At 36.7% G+C, this 23810-nt stretch overlaps 1 protein-coding gene across 2 annotated transcripts in view; it reads right to left on the reverse strand.

Annotated features, from left to right (window-relative positions):
• Positions 1-23810, reverse strand: part of LOC306876369 (fibroblast growth factor 14) — a 130499-nt gene that overhangs the window by 33285 nt on the left and 73404 nt on the right. For both annotated transcript variants that reach the window (XM_079427473.1, XM_079427472.1), the window contains exons 2-3: positions 23660-23770; positions 21554-21657 (exon numbers count right to left, since the gene is read on the reverse strand). In XM_079427473.1, the coding sequence (XP_079283599.1) occupies positions 21554-21657; positions 23660-23770 (215 nt within the window). The remainder of the gene's footprint in view (positions 1-21553; positions 21658-23659; positions 23771-23810) is intronic.

Here is a 23810-nt window from a genome sequence, read left to right on the forward strand (position 1 = left end):
CAAAGCTATTGCACGGTATGTTGTTGAAAACATGCAGCCTGTCTCTACTGTGGAGTCACTGGCTTTCAGGCAGCTCGTTAGCATGATAACATGTTTAGGCGGCACACGGCAAATGGGATGAAAAACGTTTTCCAACTACTTGGAAAAGAAATATTCAAAAATGGAAAGTGAGCTGAAAACAATATTTGAGGGGCTAGACTACATCGCGACCACTGCAGACATTTGGTCTGTCCACAACAGAAGCGTCCTAGGCATGACAGCTCACTGGATAAACACTGCTACTCTTCAACGCCAGAAAGCTGCGTTGGCCTGTAAAAGGATCAAAGGTAGACACACGTATGATGTCATTGCTGCTGAGATCGATCACATTCATTCATTATATGGACTGTCAACGAAAGTTACAGCTACGGTTACTGATAACGGTTCTAACTTTGTAAAAGCCTTCCAAATGTATCAGCCGGAATCGCTCTCTGATGATGATGAAGAGGTTACATTCACAGATGTTGCAGACGTGCTTGACACCTCCACAGAGGAGGGGATTGTTTTACCACCACACCAGAGGTGTGCCTCTCATACACTTAACTTAATTTTATGCTCTGATATGGACAAGTGGTTGCTTTCAAATCTTGGGACTAAAGCTATCTACAGAAGTGCTACCGCCAAGTGCACAGCACTATGGAGTAAGGCTAGCCGGTCGACTTTGGCTTCAGAGTTAGTGGGCGATTTGGTTGGCAAAAAACTGCTTATGCCATGCTCCACAAGGTAGAATTCATTTTATGATCCTGTGGCAAGAATAGTTGAAATACCCATGACTGTCTTAAGTACGATCTCTAATCGTTTAGAGCTAAAATGTATTAGTGAGAGGGAGTTTCAGTTTCTGAGGGAATACTGTGCCATTATGAAGCCTCTCACAGTTGCTCTAGATATCCTGCAAGGAGAAGAAAACTGTTACTATGGCACCCTCCTGTCCACAATAGAGGTTTTGATGTCGAAGCTACTGGAGATTAAAGAAGGCCTGATTATTGCAACTGGCCTACCTGATGCCATAGTTCAGGTAAGAAACATTTGTCAATATTCAAAAAAAGTTTATAGATGTAAACATGAATATTTTTAATTGAGCAAGCACTAATATAGCCTAAGAAATGGAAAGAATGTAAATTGCAAAAAGTAATTTTTGATTCTACAGTACTCTACAGTACACACACACACACACTGTACTGCACCAACCCACTGGATGAAAAATAAATAGTAATAATACTATAATTCCTTTTTGCTAAATAATGTTTTAGTTTTGTCCAATCAGTTGCACATATATTTTCAGTTTCTTAATGTGTGTGTTTTTGTGATGTTTAAATGATTTTACAACTCATATCTATAGGTCAAAAATCACATAGTGGTGTACAGCTTTCATAGAATGTACATAGAGGGAATCTTTCACTCATTCTAATATCTGTGTCACTATGTTTTTTTTTTTTGCAGGCAATAAAAACACGATTTGCTTCTGTCTTGGAAAGCAACGATGCAATACTGGCAGCTGTCACACTTCCTATGTTCAAATTGCGATGGTTGAGAGACCAGAGGAAGAAAGAGATGGTCAAAGGAATGCTGGCAGCAGAGTGTCACAAGCTCATTCCTCGCCCTGGCCCTGTTCAGCAAGTAGCCAAGATGCCTGTGTCTCCAACAACACCAGACTCAAGCTCCTTCAATTTGCAGGACTTTTTCTGTTTTGAGGAGGCTGATGATACCTTCAGCACTGTGGAAACTGAAGTAATGACCTACTTGAGAACAGCCGAAACAGGGATGGAGATTCTCAAACAATTTCCCACAATAAAGGAAATTTCTTTGAAGAAAAATGCAGCTACTCCATCCAGTGCACCTGTTGAGAGACTTTTCAGCCTGGGAAGTCTGGTACTGTCTCCAAAGAGGAACAAGCTGTCTGACCAAAGGTTTGAGAGACTTCTTCTCATGCGGTACAACCACTGGTTTGAAGGGTAAAACTCAACTCAAACATTCATTCAGGTCCTTGCTAGTAAACACTTTTTGTTGTTTCAAATAAATAAGCACACATTTGTTACTAAAAATATTTGTTTGTTAAAAATATTGGTTTGTTTAGTAGCCACAGTGACATTTCTGTTATATTTTAGAACACTAATTTTATATTAAATGCATTACGTTGTATTGCTAGGAAAAATGCTGTGTTTTTTTGTTTGTTTTTATACAACTGCAGATTTTGCACTTTGAATACACACAGCTTACTTAAGTTGGTGACATGCAACTCTTAATTTGTGGTTAGGCTGAAAATTGCTCGTAGATTTCATTTTTGAGCAGCTTTTATGTTTTTTTTATGTTGTTTTTTTAATGCATATCATTTATGGTTGTCCATAATAGCATTTTTTGGTGCTGAGTTTCTCCAAATTGATTCTGAATCATAATTCAGATTGCTTTCATTTATTTATTTCATGTTATGTTGTACATTGTTGATAGTTTTCATACTTAAGCTGTGAAAGGAACATTTAAAGGGCTGAACACAACAGCTTTTATGATGCAGAAGCCACTTTAGTTTTTTTATTTTTGATTCTGAATATATTATTCAGCCTGTTTTGTGTTATCTCAGAAATCCTTGTGATATTTTCAGTTTGTGATGGTCTGACTTAAAATGGTCTGAAATAAAATAGTGTTCAAAAATGACTATGTGTTCAAGTCAGTTTTGTGTTTGTATAGACCATAACGCATAAAAGAGCATTAATGGGAACAATATTTAAAAAAAATAATGCATTACTTTTTGGTATAAGTAATCAACAAAGTAATTGTTACTTTTTGAATGAAGTAACTAGTAACTGTAACTAGTTACTATTTCTTAGTAACTAGCACAACACTGCTCATTACTACCCACCTCTGATCTTAAACCCCTTGGTTTAGTTTCCTCCAACAATAACTAAAATTGCTAACATGAATTCACAACATGGACAAACGTATAGTTGTGACATCAAGCAACAGAAGACAATGTAGGAACATTTACTGCCTTGGCTTTCTAGCATGGTTTGTGAGGTAAAATGAATCTGAATGATGTGAAACGCTACAAGCTTTCCCTATTGATTTCTGTATAGCTCTTTATAAAATGTTTCTTTCATTTTGAGAGGAAATAGAAGACCCTCTAGAGCTCTAGGGTCTGTGTGAGCATACCGTTTGCTGCGAGGGGTGAAGGAGTGCTGTGTTCTTTACATTTTCTGAGCACAGCTTCATCTCTGAGACGGCCCGGTGCGACGACAGACTTATAGAACAGATCTGTGGGAAGCTGTCTGTACTCTTGTGGCCTGAGGGGCTGGCATGGAAACAGCTTATTGAGCTTGCAATGGTGCTCATTACACTTTCACAAGCTGCCCAAAAACACTGTGCAATAAAAATACGTTGCACTTTGTTCTGCAGACAAGTGTGAACAGAGGAAAAAAGGAACGAGGCCGATAAAAGGATGAAGGAACATTGACGGGGACATCTGTAGAGAAGTGGTTATTCAAGGTCTGAAGTGAGATCGTATGACAGCCTTACAACCAAGCAAGCTGATGGAAAAATCAAACACGCTTCACCAGAATGTCCTCCCTTTTTCAAGTACTGCTGGGAAATCAGATACCTTTCAGCGAATTGGTTCAATTGGTTAAACTATTTACCAATACATTTGAGTCATCCCTGTATAGTGTTCAGTGAAGTCCCTTTTTTTGTAACAACATTTAGTTAAAAGTTAGTTAGGCACACATAAATATTGCTCATACTTATTATTGTTCTTCTAACCAATCAATAAAACAGACAATAAAACCACTGGAAAAATCCTATAGACTCGCACTGAAGGTGAAACCTTAGGCAGAATACTGTAGAAACTTTAGAGTGGACCAGTATATTACAACGCTAGCAGCATCCTCATATTTTTTTAGAAAAACATAAAAAACCCATAAAAATCTAGTCAAATAGTGTTGTTTTTACTGTTTTTAACATCTAGATATTATGTTGTTGTAGTATTTAATTATTTGTGATATGTATACATTTTTATTCTAAATTCAGATATTAATGTTTACCTTAATGTTTGTGCCTGATGAATACTGCCCTGATTTTTTAAAATAAGTTATATAATTGCATCATTCAAAAGGTTGGGGTCAGTAAGATTTTTTTTTTTTTTAAATAAACAGCCTTATTCAACAAGGATGCATTAAATGTATCAAATTTGACCATTTGTAATGTTACAGAACATTGGAAGACTGGAGTAAATCCAGCTTTGCCATAATATGTTTAATATATTAAAATAAAAACAAGTTACTTTAAACTGTAATACTATTTCACAATATTAGCCACAATATTTTTTACTGTGCTTTTAATGTCATGGCGAGCATAACAGACTTATTTCAAAAATATTACAAAATCTTACAGACCCTCAAGCCTTTGCACTATATTCAAAATATACAACATACAATCTGAAAATTACACAATTAACAAAACACTTCCCCCTGCAAAGCTTCAATTAAGTTTTGTTAGCAGATTGTATTGTTGCTAGCTACTTTTTCAAAAGGATAGCCTGAGGCTGATTCTATTTGAGTAGCTTGCAGCTTGGCAAGCCACAGTTTCAAACTCTGTTAATCGCTGAATGTGTTTGTCTGTAGAGTTGCCAGCCTGATGGCTCTAACATTGCTATCTACCACAGCATAAAGCAAAGGCAAGAGTTTGTGATGCTTTATGAAACATTCATCCAAAGCACGCCTGTAAAACTGAGGGTGGACAAGGCTGGGATTCAATCCACAGTACACACCACCCACGATCACCATCAAATCTTCTCTGAAAATAAATGAGATGCTAAGCTAATTACAGGTCCTCCAAGTCCACTCTGACAGTTGCTAAGACTATACGCAAATCAATGTTATCAGGCTGTTCTGGTAAGACACAACTAATTACATCTTTTCACTTAATGTCCTGGTCAGTTTTGCCATTAGAGCTCCTTTTTTATCGTTCCGTGGGTTCATTTGCACATTTCATCTTCAGAAAGCAACAGGCTGCACTATGCTTTGACATTATACCACCATTAGAAAGACAAATGAAAGGAACTATTTCTTCAAGGGTCATAAGTCTTTTCACAAGTGAACATGTTTTATGGCCTTGACTTGCATTATTGAATAATATATGGAAAGTATAAGCAGAAACAATGGCCACTATAGGAAGCTTATCCTGTGGGTACTGGCTCTTGTGTCCCGTGAACTCAATTTATCATGTGTAAAGAAGATTCATTGAGGACCCAGTAACATCAAGATCTCTCTTATACTACAATATAATGAACATACATCAAGGAAAAGTAGCGTTCAATGTGGAACAGCAGAAAAGACTTGCATGCTTTAGGCCGTATTATGCATTACCACTACAAATGTCCACCATGCATGTAAAGCTGTCGTGCCTTGTGAGTTCAGTATGCATGGAAACCTGCATTACCTTTTATGTAATTTGCTCATAAAGTACAAATTACAAAAATAGTTTCTTCTTATGAAATGCTTACATAGCACCCACAAGGCACAATATGAGTTATTTCAGAGACATATAATCAAATAGCACTTTACGTTACAGACGTGACATTTTCGGCGAAAACATGAAATGCAACTCCTCATAAAAAGTGCTATTTTAGATTGGGAAATCCACTTATGTTACAGGCTTGAATTTTTGGAAAGCAGTACATTTTATTGAAACTACAAAGAATTGAGAAAATGTACTACCATAATTACATTGTCGTATAATGAGGGATGACACACTGTTTTGTGGGCATGACATCTCTTCGTTAAGAGCATGACACTTCTGAAAGTGGCACCTACATGACAATGAGAAACTAAACTGGGGTCTAAATGCTTGGAAACCACCAGACTATTAGACATTGGTACACTATCCATTTATAATGCACAAATTATATAATTAAAAATGAAATCATGATGTCTAACACAATTACTAAAGCACAGAATGCTGCAGTTTACAATATTGTGTGCTTTCGCTGCTTCTATCAGAGTAAACCGGCAGTGTGGGGCTCATGCTGAGCAGCAGCAATAAGACATGATAAATGTTTATCATATTGCAGTTCCAATTGCAATGCGTGTCAAAACGATTGCAATATTACTGTTTTGACCAAATTGCATGATATCTAGCATAAATGCATAAGACTTTCATTAGAATCAGCTTTGTAATGAATCCCATATTTTACTTTTTCTTACAGCTTGATTTTTCCATTAAAGGGTATGCCCAAAATAGTTTATGGCATCTATAGTGTATGCATGTTGACAGCTGGGCAAAGTAGAATCTGTTGAAAACAACTGGAAGCACCTTATGGAAATTTAAACTGTAACCAAGGTAAATAATGGTATCAGTAATTAGGTCAATGCCAATCAGATAATGAAACAGTTTTAACAAACTGAATGCACATATTTGTGGTTTATAGTGTGCACTTGTCTTATAAATACTATAGGCTTTTCAAGCTGTTCCCCAATGAATCAGGGTATCGTCCGTTCAATCGTTTTTAAATTTAATACTGAAATCTCAAAAATGAAAAAACTGCTTTTTTTTTCGTTTTTCATTAGTTAAAACGAAAAATAAAAAATTCGGTCTTCATTTTTTGTTTATACGTTCAGGGATAGAAAACGAATAAACTACTTGAATATTCGATCTCTACATGTGGGCGGGATTGAAACTCCCCTCTCTGCTGATTGGTCAACAAAACATCACAACATAATAATAGTTAATAATAATAATAATAACAAAACATAATAATAGTCCTCCGCTTCTACGGATTCTTAGCATGTTCATTTCTACTACATTTTATCTCTTTCTCTTCATCAAACAGCCAGATTAATGAATGGCTTGACACAAACCGTACGGAGGCAGAGCCTTTTGGTGCTTTGGTGTTTTAGTTATCCACCTATCAAAATCTGTGTGGCAAAGCTGCAGGACGCACTGTAGCATGGGGAGAATGTATTGTAGTGAGGCGCAGACCAGTATCAATTTATGTGAACATGCAGTCATAAATTTGTTTAATATGCTGCATTTTGGACAATGGAGGAATTTAAATAATATGACAGGTATGAAAAGATATGACTTTGATATACCTTCACAGCATCTATTATTTTTCTATTTTGAGTTTTATTCATAGAGCACTTTATACAAATTTAGGAAATCATATGTTGTTATCACACTGGCATGGGACTATTTGTTTCTCAGAGTGCTTGTTTCAGTGATTGGTTAGCTATAATAAATCAGGCGGTGTGCCAAAGATGTAGGCTAGTAGGTAGTTGTGAGTGCAGGTGCAAAGTAATTTAATAGTATTTATGAGATAAACTAATATTTCATGGGTAGATTGCAGATTTTATGCCTACACAAAAGAAAGCTCTGTCTTGGCTCTGCCTCCATATGGTTTGTGTCAAGGCATTCGTTAACCTGGCTGTTTGATTTGATGAAGAGAAGGAGATCAAATGTAGTAGCAATAAATACATTCAGAATCCATAGAAGCGGAGGACTCCTATTATGTTTTTAAGGACTATTATTATGTTGTAATGTTTGGTTAATGTTTTATTCTCGCCCACATGTAGAGACCGAATGTTCATGTTGTTTATTCGTTTTCTATGAAATGAAATTAAATGAAGCCGAATTCTTGATTTTTCGTTTTGTTTGAACAAATGAAAAACTAAATATGTGCCTTTTTTTTTTCAGATTTCAATATTAAGGCGAGACACTACAGGTGAATAGGGTAAAATTTTTAACTAGCAGATATCACCATGAAACTTTCCCAGTTGATTACCTACATTAAGATGAGAAAAAAATGTATTACAAAGTTTCTGTAATTTTATGTTTAAATATGCAAATTAGGCATTATCTAATTAAATATGCACTAATTTGCATATATTTTAAAAAACGAAATCTCAGAATTGGATAAAGCCAGGTTCAAAATTATTTTTTCATTGTGTTCACATATTAGATGGGAAAAAAATTACAGAGGGATTTATGGATATCTACTTTTGTTATCCTGTAAATCAGAATATACTGTCAATAGCCTTAAAAAATGTATTTTCGCCATGTTTTTTGGAATAAAATGTTATATAAATCAGGCTAGGAATAATATATTTACAAATCCCTCTGTAATTGTCTTCATAATATAACTAGGTACAAGACTGGAAAGTTTGGTGTATATAGGTGCTACTGAAGTGGAGATTTTGGACTTGGAGTATGAGAGAAAAGTCATTTTGAGAAAACGGGCTTTAAAGATTTATATTGTAAAAATCCACACATTTTTATATGAAAACATTGCTAACAAGCAAAACAACTGGCCAAGTAAATGTTTATAACAATGTAGACCATGAACAATGACAACTGAATAAAACAACATTGCCAAATAAGACCTTCAACTAACCACAGAGAAGCACAAATACAGACACAAACTTATCATCAGAACTGCAACTCTAGTCATCTATGTCCATCGGAACACAAAGTTCACCCATGAGGGTTGAGAGCCTAGCTCTCCATGCCTGCACCACATGTAGGCCCCTCACCTCTCTCTTGCTGATGCCTTTTCAGCTTTTTAGCTGTGCTCAGTCTTTCTGCAATGTTTTACACTCTCAGACTGGATGGATTCGGCTTTTGTGATCCTCAGCATGTCGGTTTCCCTGATGGTGGTGACGGTAACGACAGTGCTTTCCAGCCAAAGCTTATCCATAATGGCAAGCATGGCAGAGGCCCCCTCATTAAAAGTGTGATGATCCCAATCCCATAGTGTGATGTGAACCCTCTTTTCTGCCAAGTGCCATCAAAAGACACACTGATATTTATCACCGCATCTGCATCCTCTCTCAGCAACTCTGCCACATCTGCATCAATATCTGCATAAGCCTGCCTGACCTGCTCCCTGGTCCTGTGAAGTGACTCAAGACCTCTCTCAATTTAAAGAGAGGTCTTTAAAAGTAAAAGTAAAAGTAAAACTGACCACCGCAACACAACATAATGAATGAGATGGCACTTTATTCTATTCTTATAAATCTTATAAATAAATAAATATTTCATCCATACAAAACAAATATTGTTACAGTAATGTTATAATATGTTACAAGGTGGTAACAGCCACACGTATTGGGCTATTTCTGACATTAGAAATTCTAAACCTCCCATCGACAACTTACGTTCAGATGCGCTTCCCGAGGGCATTTCACTGGGTAATCCATCACTAATTTTCCTTTTCCCCCTTGCAAGTGACAACTGCTGTACTCTTTTCGATGATTGACGCGAAGTCATTTTCATTAATTCACTCAAAAGATCCCGCGGAAAGCTTAACCAAACAAGGAAGCGTCAAAGCATACCATGTGACGATTCTGAACGAATCACGTTGTCAGAAATTGTCTTCAGCCAATGAGATTGCGCATTTAGAGTTAAATCCCCTCTTTTACTTTCACGATTGGTTGCTGATAAAAAGCAAATGACCATATTTGGATCCGACAGCATTGTAGAGAAGAGAGAGAGCTTTCCAGCAGTATACGTGATGACTGGGTACAGGCAGAGATCGCGGAGCAGCATGTTGATTTAGAACGCCAACTTTTGTTGAATTTATGAGAAATCTACAGACGCAAACAGACAAAGTGCAGTAAAATAAAGACCTAAATGTGTATTTCGGACTTTTTTTCACCACAAGTCTAAAAGAAGACATGTTATTGAAGACAAATATCCAAAAATCTCAAAATTAACCAATAAAAAAAAAACGATGTTTTTGCCTGCCGTGTCTCGCCTTAAATTAAAAAACTATTGATCGGAAGATACCCTCTTTCCAACGGATAGGACATTCATAGCTCCTCTTGTGTGTGCATACAGAGAGAAAATAAATGAGAATACTTGAAATGTTGTTGTATTATTGATATTCATGTTGAATAGTCAAAAATTCTCATTTAAATTACTTTGGGAAAAAAAAATTTATTTTACTGGCTCTGAAAAAAAAGAAAAAAGAAACTGATTCATCCATGGAGTCATAGGGAGTGTCCTTTTATTGGTGTGAACAATGTGGGCATTCAGCAATAGCTTCCTCGAAATCTGTCAACACACTACCAGCTCACAGCCAAGTCTTGTCCTCAGCTTGACTTTGGGCTGGTACTCGGTGTGTTTCCACTGCAGGAACCAGGATCTAAATAAAGTTCTGGGTAAAATTTGCTCCTCAGAAAGTCCCTACTTGCGAGGAAGTACTTTTTCAAAAGTCCGGAACTTTCGGGGGCGGGACTTGGGCGCTGAACACGCTCATTGGTTGAGCTCATGCAGCATTGTATTTCAACCACCATATTTGCATAATTTTTTTAAATATTACTGTTATTGTGTCTTGAAATGTACAGGTCCTTCTCCAAAAATTAGCATATTGTGATAAAGTTCATTATTTTCTGTAATGTACTGATAAACATTAGACTTTCATATATTTTAGATGCAATACAACACAACTGAAGTAGTTCAAGCCTTTTATTGTTTTAATATTGATGATTTTGGCATACAGCTCATGAAAACCCAAAATTCCTATCTCAAAAAATTAGCATATTTCATCCGACCAATAAAAGAAAAGTGTTTTTAATACAAAAAAAAAGTCAACCTTCAAATAATTATGTTCAGTTATGCACTCAATACTTGGTCGGGAATCCTTTTGCAGAAATGACTGCTTCAATGCGGCGTGGCATGGAGGCAATCAGCCTGTGGCACTGCTGAGGTGTTATGGAGGCCCAGGATGCTTCGATAGCGGCCTTAAGCTCATCCAGAGTGTTGGGTCTTGCGTCTCTCAACTTTCTCTTCACAATATCCCACAGATTCTCTATGGGGTTCAGGTCAGGAGAGTTGGCAGGCCAATTGAGCACAGTAATACCATGGTCAGTAAACCATTTACCAGTGGTTTTGGCGCTGTGAGCAGGTGCCAGGTCGTGCTGAAAAATGAAATCTTCATCTCCATAAAGCTTTTCAGCAGATGGAAGCATGAAGTGCTCCAAAATCTCCTGATAGCTAGCTGCATTGACCCTGCCCTTGATAAAACACAGTGGACCAACACCAGCATCACTGACTGTGGGTACTTGACACTGGACTTCAGGCATTTTGGCATTTCCCTCTCCCCAGTCTTCCTCCAGACTCTGGCACCTTGATTTCCGAATGACATGCAAAATTTGCTTTCATCCGAAAAAAGTACTTTGGACCACTGAGCAACAGTCCAGTGCTGCTTCTCTGTAGCCCAGGTCAGGCGCTTCTGCCGCTGTTTCTGGTTCAAAAGTGGCTTGACCTGGGGAATGCGGCACCTGTAGCCCATTTCCTGCACACGCCTGTACACGGTGGCTCTGGATGTTTATACTCCAGACTCAGTCCACTGCTTCCGCAGGTCCCCCAAGGTCTGGAATCGGTCCTTCTCCACAATCTTCCTCAGGGTCCGGTCGCCTCTTCTCGTTGTGCTGCGTTTTCTGCCACACTTTTTGCTTCCCACAGACTTCCCACTGAGGTGCCTTGATACAGCACTCTGGGAACAGCCTATTCGTTCAGAAATTTCTTTCTGTGTCTTACCCTCTTGCTTGAGGGTGTCAATGATGGCCTTCTGGACAGCAGTCAGGTCGGCAGTCTTACCCATGATTGCGGTTTTGAGTAATGAACCAGGCTGGGAGTTTTTAAAAGCCTCAGGAATCTTTTGCAGGTGTTTAGAGTTAATTAGTTGATTCAGATGATTAGGTTAATAGCTCGTTTAGAGAACCTTTTCATGATATGCTAATTTTTTGAGATAGGAATTTTGGGTTTTCATGAGCTGTATGCCAAAATCATCAATATTAAAACAATAAAAGGCTTGAACTACTTCAGTTGTGTTGTAATGAATCTAAAATATATGAAAGTCTAATGTTTATCAGTACATTACAGAAAATAATGAACTTTATCACAATATGCTAATTTTTTGAGAAGGACCTGTAGTTTTAAAAGGATTTCAGATGAGAATGTAGTTGTTTAACCCTCTGGGGTCGACGGTATTGCCAGCGATACCAGCTCGGTTTTTTTAAGATCAGTGCAAAAGACACTAAAAATACTCTGTTAATTTTGGTCACACAAATAAGTGTTATACATCAATCGAAACTGTTAAGTTTTTTAAACTGTTAACAATTACAACAAAACTTTGTGGTTTTGGGAAAAAAAGAAAACAAACTGGGTGCGCTCTCTGTCTTCATCTCCGTGAACTGCTTTTAGAAACACGTTAATAAAATGTAAAAAGTGTAACTCAGCGAATTCTCAACACAGAAACATGAGAGTTATATCTATAGAAAGCTTGAAGTGTCTGCTTTTAAATGAAGTAATCGAAAACAAACATTCTGTGATAAAGTTATCCGTATGAAACCAACTAACATGATGAATGCTACGCATCTAAGAATGTTTAGAAGAATGTTTAATGTTCACAAATATATTTAATAGCGTGTTAAACAATAATAATTAGTTTCTCAGATATAAAATATCCTTTTTTTAATAGTACAAAGCACGTGAGTTTATGGCTACAGAATCATAACAGCTACTATAAAATCATACACACTAGGCTATATGAGTACAAAATCATAGTTGTTTTTTTCTAAACAATAATAATTAGTTTCTCATATATATATATATATATATATATATATATATATGTTTATATTATATTAGTTTCTTATATATATGCTCCTGATATTAACATGCTCACAAATGTTTTTGGTTGTTCGTATTTTATTGAATCAGGTACCTGAACCACAGATGAATCCTGCTGACTTTCTTCCAACTGTTTTCCTCTGAGAGCGCTGTACCAACATCAGATGTTCAACTACACTGATATTCTATGGTAAAACAAGCTCCTTGACTACTGATTATGTTTTTTTTCTTCTTGAATCCATGGAAAGTAGCAGAAACACTTAAATAACACACGTATATATCAGGTATGATTTATTTGTTTCACTTGTTGAACAGAATCTGTTGCAGGAATGACTGAAAGTCTGTTCACATCTCTGTGGTTAGATCAGTGTTCACAATAATGTGTCTTTGACTTTCATTATGTATGTTTTGATTATACTGTGTTGTAAATTAAATGCAAATAATTTAAAAAAATCTTTTTTTCAATCTCCTCACATTCTCTCTTAACTGCCTCAGTCACAGTCACAATGATGGGCCATTAGCAGCCTTTAGGGGAGGGCCCTTTGTCTCTCAGGTGAAAATCACTTAATATTCAAGGCCATTGCCACTCCCTCGCATATTGGCTTTCAATCACGTCTTAAAAAATTTAAATCAATATATTGTTTTCTGTGAATGAGTAAGCAGAATGATTTTCACATAATTGTGAAGTAAATATTCTAGCCTACAAGATCTGGTTCTCAAAAGTCGTGTAAACAATTGTTCTGTATGTGTTCTATGGTCTTATTTCAGTGACTTCAAAATTTTAGTTTTTCACTAACCACGCATAAACGTTGTTTTCTCAAAAACACAATCATGTACATAAATGCTGCTAACATTGTAGCCCAGTTTGTGCTGTTTACAGTGTTATTAGACTTTAGCCATTTATATTTTTATAAGCAACTGAAAAAAGCACAAATGTCAGGGCATGTCGAAAGTTCTCCAGGCCCCCAGAACACCCTCAGGGCCCAGAGGGTTAATGTCAAGCCCTGAATAGTATGTTATAAGTAGCTGAAATAAGCACAAATATCAGGGCATGTCAAAACATCTCAAGGGCCCAAAAATCACCTCAGACTCAGAGGGTTCTCTCGAATCTGCGGTCTATTTATAAAGACAGCACCTATTTGAAAATGTGCTTCGCCGATTTCAGAGACACCGCTCAGTGCTCATGTATCCCGATGAGAGCAGCCTCAAGTCGGCTAGTCCTTCTGACATTTGCCGCTGGCTTTGATGTCTCTGTAGTGGTTAAACATAAGATCTAATTCGTTTTGGGTAAATCTAACAGGTAATCTTTGGGCTTTATTCTATTAATCTATTAATATGTTAAAATTAAAATTAAAAGAAGCAATAATGTTTAATATTTCATTTCATTGTAATGTATGTACATTCCCTGAACTACATTTCTGCGGCCATTAATATGTTTAAATGAAACCAAAAAGAGGCAGTGGTGTTTGATATCATGTTTCATCTTATTGTAAATACAGTGAGGAAAATTGCAGTAGCCAAGGTGAGCTGACTGATGTTATCAAGTACGCTGCTGTTTTCAGAATTACCGGACTTGCGTCGTCCCGTCCCCGGGAGTTCAAAGTCCGAAATTTGCGTACTTGGTATTGAGAAACACGTGCAGACCTATGTCACCAGGCTATTTGCTATTTCACCAGGTAAACGCAGACAGCAACATGTCTGGGGGAAAAAGTTCCTGGGACAAATTGTTCCATGTAATTTCAGTGGAAAAGCAGCTATAGTCTCATTATAAAGATCATAAACCTTCATTGGGAACTTAAACAGATACATACAGTACCTGTTAAACATTATATTCAATAATATTGCAAATACCTGACTTTATTTTTAAGGGAGGTTATCAGTTATTTAGCTGCAGATGTACTTCATCATTTCAACAATTGTTGATAAAATAGATAGCACTTATTCTATTTATACTAGAGACTTCACTTAGCAGTCTTCCTTCCCACAATGATAGCTCTATACAATACAATCTCTCTATTCATCATCTAACCTGACTAAATATCTACACCTACTCAAACAACCTTGGTCAGGAAAACAGAAAATGTTTTCCACGAATGCATAAGCCACTAGGGCTTCTGTAGACAATGTCTTAAGTGAAGCCTGACTGCTCACAACAATATGAAAATCCACCGACATACCCAAAGCTTTTCCTCCTGTGCCATCAAGAAGATCCTCCACCTCTCAGACTGTCTCCTGCTCTCTAATCGATACTGCGTTCTTTCCGCTCTGTTGCGCACAGATTATCTGTCAGATACACATAACGCACGGCTCCAAAAGTAGGCTGTCTCTTTCTTGCAGCATTCTTTTTTATGAAGACATAGGCAGATTTTACAAAGTGAACCCTTTCATTTGAGGATCAATGTAGAGTTACTAGCCTCCATTATGATTGTATGGCCCTTCCACAAAGAAAAACTGGAGATTCGATTGAGTGGACAGCTCAAATGGATATGTGGATATGTGAACGAACAAACTTACATAACTATCATGTCAATAAATACAAGACCAGTTCTTCTGATCAAATAACAAGTGACATTCTAAATGCCAGATATACCAACAGCTTGCGCCAGTGCAAACTGTCTTTTGGCATTAAAACAGTGCTGTCAGGATTTACTAAAGACACGCAGTGAAGAATTAGCATAGAATTAGTTATTTTATACCTGACCATATTGAATATGCATTTGTAGGAGTTTTGCTTTTAGACGCAAAAATTTATGGGAGGAGAGTATTAAAATTAATCATGCAACGCAATTTACTAACGTTTGCACTCGTCAAATTACTGGTATTTGCGCCATTATTTAACGCCCAAAAAAGCATGTCTTAAAGCAGGCAGTAATTTGCGCTGCTCTTGGTAGATTGCGCTGGACATTATGGAAATAATCTAGCTGCGTTTGTTGTCTTTAATGTGCATATTGTTAGTAAATCACCTGCAGAATTTTCCCCTCCCATTGGTGCTTTTATGGAATTGCGCTCTAACGTTAATTTGCCCAGTTTAGTAAATCTGTCCCTAAATGCTTTCTAGCAGTATAAAGAGAAAGCTAAACTCCCCCTACAGCAGCTAAAAAAGCTTTACAGAACATCAATCTCTTGAAAACATATTACTGTTCAAAAGTTTGGGGTTAATAAGAAAATAAAATAAATTAAGTCTTTTATTCAGTTAAGAGATGTTAAATTGATCAAAAGTGAGAGTAAATACTTTTACAAAAGATTATTTGAAATAATTCTGTTCTTTTAAACTAACTATTTATCACAGTTTCCACAAAAATATTCCACAAAAGACCACAGTTGTGGAGAAAAGATGTGGGGTCAATGGGGACCAGCAACTGGTCCCACATTCTCCAAAATATCTTCACTGTTCAGCAGAACAAATTAATTCATATGGTTCTGGAAAAAAAACTTTACGGTGAGGAAATGATGACAGAATTGTAATTTTTGAGGGAACTATCCCTTTTAAGCATTACAACTGTTTTTAAAATTGATAATAATCAGATATGTTTTTGAGCACCAAATCATGATTTTTGAAGGATCATGTGACACTGAAGAGTAAAGGCTGCTGAAAATTCAGCTTTGCCATTGCAGGAATAAATTACATTTTGAAATATATTAAAATAGAAAACAGCCATTTTAAATTTCAATACATTTCACAATATTAAGGTTTCTATTGTATTTTTGATCAAATAAATGTACCCTCGGCAAGTATAAAAGCCTTCTTTCAAAAACAATAATAAATCTTGCTAACCCCAAAGGGCAGCATCTTATAGATACATTTATGACATTTTTTCCCTTTGGGATGTGTTAGGCCGACGTTGCAATACTCAAGAAGAACCAAAGTACCTTATAAACAGAGAATATTAAATATTGCACAATCAGACGACAGCATGCTTCAGTCCATAAAGCCCTTTTGTGTTCACAGCTTGTGTTCCAAAGCTCATAAAGTCATTACATGGCTGAAAACAGATGACAAAAATGAATGTAAATTGAAAACGTGACCAAACTTGCCTGAAGATATGGCCAGCCGAAAAGAGACGAAACTGGCACGGCAGTAATGCCACTGTCGGGGAGCAAGCAAAGGATTCCATTTAGATGTTGTCTGACGGTGAAATTGCTTTCGCCTCCATTAGTCACCTGACCTTGTTTTGCCTATGTATTTCCAAATAAGACCCCTCTCTGCTGCACAAGCTGGCAGAGGGAAACTTTATCAACGTGCCAAGCACCATCTCACTGATGGGGCTCCATTAACTCTGCGACTGGGCTTTCACATGACACCTTCCTCCCAAACCTCCATCTGCCTTTAAATGACTGCATTGGTTCATAGGTGAGCTAGCCTGCTCTCTATACCAATGCCAGTAAAAAAGATGCACGGACATCTTGTCGTTGACCCTTGGGCTATGTGTTGCAAAAGTGCTTATGCTTAGTGACGGTCTATTCTAAATTTAATTGTCTGCACAATGGACATGGGCGTAGTTATATATAGGCCAAATGACAATAACAGAAAAAGACATAATAGTAATTGTGGTATTATTCATCTTAACAGAATGAAAAAAGACCTATTTATAGACGACTTGTCCCCTGATTCTATTTTCCAAGCCAGCTTGTACCTTTGACCTTATTGTTCATTAATGCATGAAGATGGTTTCTCACCAGTCCCTGGTTTCTCCCTCTGCTGCCTCTGTATTCAGGTAACACAGGTTGGTGAAGCTTATTTATAAAAAATAAAACAGGTTCTCATCACGATTCACATTCAAGATGCAAATTTAATACAAATAATATAAGCTAAAGCATTTTTGCATATTCCATTTAATAAGGCATTTCATCATAAAATATTATGCTCTGTGATTTTGGTTGCTTGTTCAAACAAAACAAACAAACAAAAAATGTGTAGGAAGATTTAGACATGAGGGTGAGAACAATCAACACTTGAGAATATAATCAGACTGAGCCATCTGCCACTGAGAAATGCCATGGGATGAACTCAGTCATATCTTGTCTTTTACAGCTTATATCCTCAGGTTGTTTTTTGGTCTGGGTTTTCTGGCCCATTGGAGAAATGTGCCCCTTACTACAGGAATAAATATGTCTAAAAATTGTGACGGTATTTTATTTGTTTTAACAGTGCTGATAATCTCACAATCGTCAGCAGGAAGACAGGGATTGGACCCTGCTTATCTCTGACTGGACAGGTTATGTGAAACCTCTGGTTAGATATGAGATTACTGTTCAGAAATATGTGGTAAGAAGACAAGTTCTTATCTTTAACCAACATATATGTTTACCCTACAAGAAATCCTGGCAGCCAGCAAACTCATAGCAGGAAACATGGAAAGATTTGAATGTTTTTATAGCCCACTATTACACAACCACCAACACTGAATGAGATTACAAGTACTGTAGAAAACAGCGAAAAAATGAGCGGAAATATTGTCATTATGTCAAGAGATGACAGATGTGGTTATGTTAATTCATAGGCCTAAAATCTTTTTATTTATCATTTAGAAATATGCCAAAAAGATCCATAATAAGATTTATTCATTACTGCATTGCACTGTGGCTGCATCATACAATAAGTGTTCAGATAATAAATCAAATACTTAACTAATCAAATTGGCTCTATAGTGAACTGAGCTTTGTAAGAAATCTCTGGTAGCAATAGTTCAAACTACACAAGCACCAAAGGAATGTAAGCCTACAGGGGCCAGTCTACTGATGTGAAGAGTCAATCTAACACTCATGAAAGGTAGCTCTAACAAGTGTGGCGGGGCAATAAAGCTATAGACCTCTTCAATCCATAGAGGGGAACAAACAGCTTTGAAGAGAGCCAGAGAACCACGAAAAGCCAGATCACTCGGCCATATAACTTCATACAGCGACTCAAATGAACAAATATGCAATTCTTGTTTGTCTTCTTTTTTTTGTTGTTCTTTGCCAATTGTTTTAAAAGTTACATGCACATTTCTCATTCACTCAAGCAGACAAGTATGTTTGCTTTTCAGAGCAATGCTGTTTTGTATTTATTTATATTTGTATTTATAACTGCATAACTGTCACACCTGCAGCCACCCAGAAAAGGAGCTTGATTATTATTCCAAAGGATGAATCAGCCTATGAACATCAACGGCAGAGAGGAAAGCAGAGTTTGAGCCCTTTGAACAAAAGAGAGGGATTGAAAAATGGAAGATTATTGAAGTCTTTCTTTTCTCCCAGGCATGAGTCCATTGTGCCGAGACTTCAGGATGTTTTGATACTATTGGGTCACTTGTACTCCCGCACTGTACAAAAAATAGGCCTGACAGACAAAAGACCAGGATGCAGTGCTAGAGCTTCTTAATGGAATTCCGCTCTATTCAACGGGAGAATCGTATTCTCTCAGCCTGCCTCTAAGAGAGAATAGAGATCAACTAATCAAAGTGGGCCATTAGCGTGCCTTTATTTGTGTTTGACTGATGAAGGAAAATGAGTAACGATTGATCGTACAGTATAAAATGTCATTTATCTGTGATACAATAAAATGTTGGAATGATAGAAATGGACACAAAACTCATTTCATCCACAGCAGACCAGTTTTAGTGGTCTCAGAATAATAATAAATCTCATTCTATTTTCCTGCCTAGCCGTGTATCCCAAAATGCTGCAAATACTATTAATTCCATTGATTATTTTTATTAATTTAATTTAGCAAAAACTATAAACTCTATGAAGCTCTTCAAAATGGTTAAACTCATGTTTGCTGTAGTGCTAGAATTAAATGTAATTTTTAATAAAAATCTGAGGGCATCTACGGGATAAATGCGCTTATTTTATTCACTAATGAAAAATGGCCTCTAATGGATGGAGAGTCAGGTAATAACTGCACATTCTCATAGAAAAGAGGAATAATGACAAATGAATGTACAAACCTCAGAGAACAGACAGAGAAAAAGGAGGGGAGCATTCTCTGCCATTACCTGAGTCATTCACACAGGAACAGAGAGAGCAGAAAAGAAGCAGTGATAGAAAGCTGAGAGAGTGTGTGGGCGCATCCATGGAGTTGATTAGTAAGCCCATTAGGACTGAAAAAGATTGTCATTGTATAAGACTCCCCAGTGAAATATGCTGGGTCAGCTGTGGCTGAATATTGGAAGTATTAGCTTGTTGCCAGGGAAGAACAGCTTCTGCATATCAACATGTATAGTCAACATGTATAGTCCATATAACCATTATTTTAAAACTAATGTCTAGCACTAAAAATACCTGTATAATTGGAAAATGTATGAGGCATATACATCTAGGCACTTCAGACACTCTTCAAAATATGACAACAATAAAATAAACACATATATCAAAGCAAGTGTAACTTATCTTAACGCAAACACAGTTTTCAAGCAAGAAAAAAAAAATAAATCACCAAAAAAGTTCAAATTAACAAACTGTAGTTGCATTTTTTTTAACCAACTGGTTAAAAGTCTAAAAAAACAGTTAGTTCAGAGAAAAGGCATAACATTCACATGTTTGCGGATCACACTTGGTTTGACATATCATCTAATTCAGTTGCATTTATTCATTTCAAGTGTGTCCTAAATGTTCAAAGCTGTCAAAATACTTTTGGGGATTGTCTCACATCTCCCTTTCTCTGTATGCAAAGTTATCCGTAAGTGTTGACTATTAAATTTACATGATTACTTTTAAATTACCATTTATAAAATCAGTACACGCTTTTATCCCAAATGACTTTTAAATTAGGAAAACAAACAACATACTGTAAGAAGTGCTACAATAAAAATGTCCAATATTTTTGGAGATATCGATTGCATTTCAACAGGATTCAATCAAGTGCTGTGAATTTGTACTGTGCAGTGCTCTGTCAATAATGACCAGCACCAGAGAGGAAAGGTAACACCTCACTGATTGCCATGGTTGCCAGTAATTAATGACCATCTGGTCAAGGTGAATACATTTCACTGTAGGCTAAATGTAGTGTTTGATGGTAAACATGAAGACTGTAATGTAGCACGATACATTCAGCAACAGGTCTTTATAAAACCACTAATGCACATGTGGGTGTGCATAATTGTGGTTTACATTTAAAACTAAAACCATTACAGAGACATGCTCTATTATGTATTATAGCTCCATAATGATTTCTAGCATGCAAAGACATTTCTGCTTAACTTGTCTCAGCTACTCGTATACCTGTCTGGACAGATACGACTTCTATGTATTAGTGCAATATCAGTTTTTACAGAATGAAACAATAGATCACAAGATGTTCTGCCCAAAAATTTGTGGTGGTCACAATGACTCATCTTTTACCTGCAGTGAGAATTTATCTTCAGATGAGTTTGAGCTCAAGGGTTATAAAGCAGTAGCGAAGAGGGTATCAGCTTTGAGCCTGAGCTGATGTGTCATTGTAAATGAGATGGCCATGCCAACATCTGAGAGTGAACTACTGACTGATATTGCGAGCGAGAGTGGGCAGATTGCAGATTTTGTATGTGTCCAAGATCACAAAATCATGATGTTTCTAAGTTAAACTCTGGTAGATTTTAAATCCAGTCAAAAGTTTCGGTACCAAGCAAGCTTCCTTATAAGACATCTATACTTCAATCTAATCACAATGGACTGTTTTAACCAATATTTGTGTGTACTATGTATTTTTATGGCTATTAAATAATAGTATCCATAAATGTAGCAATATGGTAATGTCAAACTGTATTGGAATCAGTTGTATCAATTCTCCCATACACAATCAGTCAGTTATTACAGGTACAGGACACTGCCTTAGAAGGATGCTGCTTATGTAGACAGTAATTCACTAGGTTCAGAAACAGAGAATTGTTGGAATTGTAAGAATTGTTATCCGAAGAATACAACTGTGTGTACTCACTGATGTGTACAGATGGCCTTCTCCATTCATGGCGATGTACAAGCCCGTCTTCACAGACTGAATAGCAACGACCCGAAGGCCCACAGGGATGAGGTTGAACAACGCTGTGAAGACAATACAGGGGTTAACAAATGTAACTTTTCCATCCATTTAAAATACAACAAATTAAATCTAAAATAAGAATTGAGGAATTATTGTTAAATTTTAAAATTTTAAAAAAAGTACAAATTTTTGAAGAAAATTTGAATATGTGGTTGTTTTTGTATGTTGCTATGCAGTTCTAAAAGTGATTAGGATGTAGAACAAACCTCTAACCCCAATAATAATAGCAAACATCACTAAAATGGAATTAGAATGATAAACAATGGGCTTCAAATCTCAACCCATAAACTGAACATGGGCCGCACTCCACAGAGTGCATAAACAGGGATAGTGTGGAGCATAAAAACTGATACACAGAAATTGAATGGAGGCCTCATATTATGTAGAATAATTGTTTTTATGCCCAGTGGGTAGCAACAGATGCCTGGCGCTACAAGCTGGAGCATAGAAGGCTAGCGATTGGAGGCAGTAGTAGTGCGTGGCAGATTTAATGGATCTTTTGTTGTTGGAGCAGCTCTTCGGTCTTGTTAGGTAACGGCCATTGTTTGCACTGGAGGGGAGTAACAGCCTAGCTGGTGACACTAAGCGCATCCAAAGGGGTGATTTAAACCTACAGTGTAATGAAGTCACTTCAACTCACTGGTAATTGGCAGAGCTCCCGGGGTGCTTGAATGAAAATGATTTCAGAAAAGCCCTGGTCTGGAAGACTCTGGTGTGGCAAAATATGAGTGGGATGGTTACATCAAAGTGAGTTTCTGGAAGTGCTCCACTGGCACAATGGAACAGATTCTTACAAGGGCACAAAATGGACTTTGCATCTTTGTCTCCCAAAGACAGCATTATATTGAATGCCGTTGCATGCCCTTTCATTCTTTTTCTTAGCCTCTCCATCTCCATCTCTCTATCGATACTGGTTTACAATTTACAGAATTTATATAAATTTCCAATGTTAATAACTATATTTTACCTAAAAAATCAAAGCAAATGTATTTTTATGATAACACAAGCATTTTCACACAAAATCAAATGATCAAATAATACTGTTGATGTTAGACAAAGATGTTGCTTCAAAGATAAGGTCACAAATTATTGTTTCCACTTTGACATTTTGCTATCCAATTGATTAAATTTAATTGCAGCTTAATTGTTCAAAACTGTCCAGATTCTTTTTGGAGTATCTACATTTGGGTTTGCAACATAATAATTATATTTAATTAATATAAATAACTGATTTTAACTATAATTTTACCAAAATTTAAAAACAATCAAAGCAAGTGGATTTGTGTCCAAATTTTTCTGAAGTATTGTAGTATATTTGGAACTAATTTTTTTAGCTATATTTGGGTTTGCAACTTATATAGTCTCTATAAACAGTCAATATAAATTACCTAAAATTTGTGCCTTGCCAGCACTTCAGCTTCCTTTCGGAAAGGAAAATCTAGTTACTGCTGTTGTTTGATTACTTAAGGGAAACTTTGATTACATTAAGCAAAAATTCAATGTATTTAAAAAAATGCCAGCGCTACAGTTGTTTCCTGCATTTGTGTAGGTGTGTTACTTAGTGTCACAAATGTCAAGTGTCATCTTCTCTCAGAGTGTGTGACTGACAGAAAGCCCTCTGTGTGTCACTCTGTCAGTACAGCTGCATATTAAAATAAAATTAAACAGCTGGCCTGAAGCATTTGAAAAGTAGGCCCAGTAGAGGCTAATAATACACCACTGCCTCCTGAGTTATCACCTCACATGCACACACACATCTCCCCAAGGACCAGCCTACTGCCATATCAGCAACAGTGATAACTACAGAAAATGAATCAGTAACAGGGATTTTAAAAGTGTGTGTTGTAAAAGTAATGATATGCATTTGAGCACACTTTACCTACTTAAGTGTAGCTGTAGCATTTTGCGCACCAGAATTACCAAGCAGGAGTCATTCCTTTTGAAACATGTTAATGTTTTGATTATTTATTATGTGCAATGATAATGAAATTAGAGGGAACTCACAAGAATTACTACTGTCATCCTTAGTCCCATCAAGAGATCCATCTGGGTTCATCTGCAAGTAGTATCCCTGCCTGCAATATAACCTGGTCACTATACCCTTGAGCTGGGGATCTGTGGAGAAAGACAGAAAACACTCACTAAGCACTTCTTA

Source organism: Barbus barbus, assembly GCF_936440315.1.
Source record: "Barbus barbus genome assembly, chromosome: 10".
NCBI classification, from domain to species: Eukaryota; Metazoa; Chordata; class Actinopteri; order Cypriniformes; family Cyprinidae; genus Barbus; species Barbus barbus.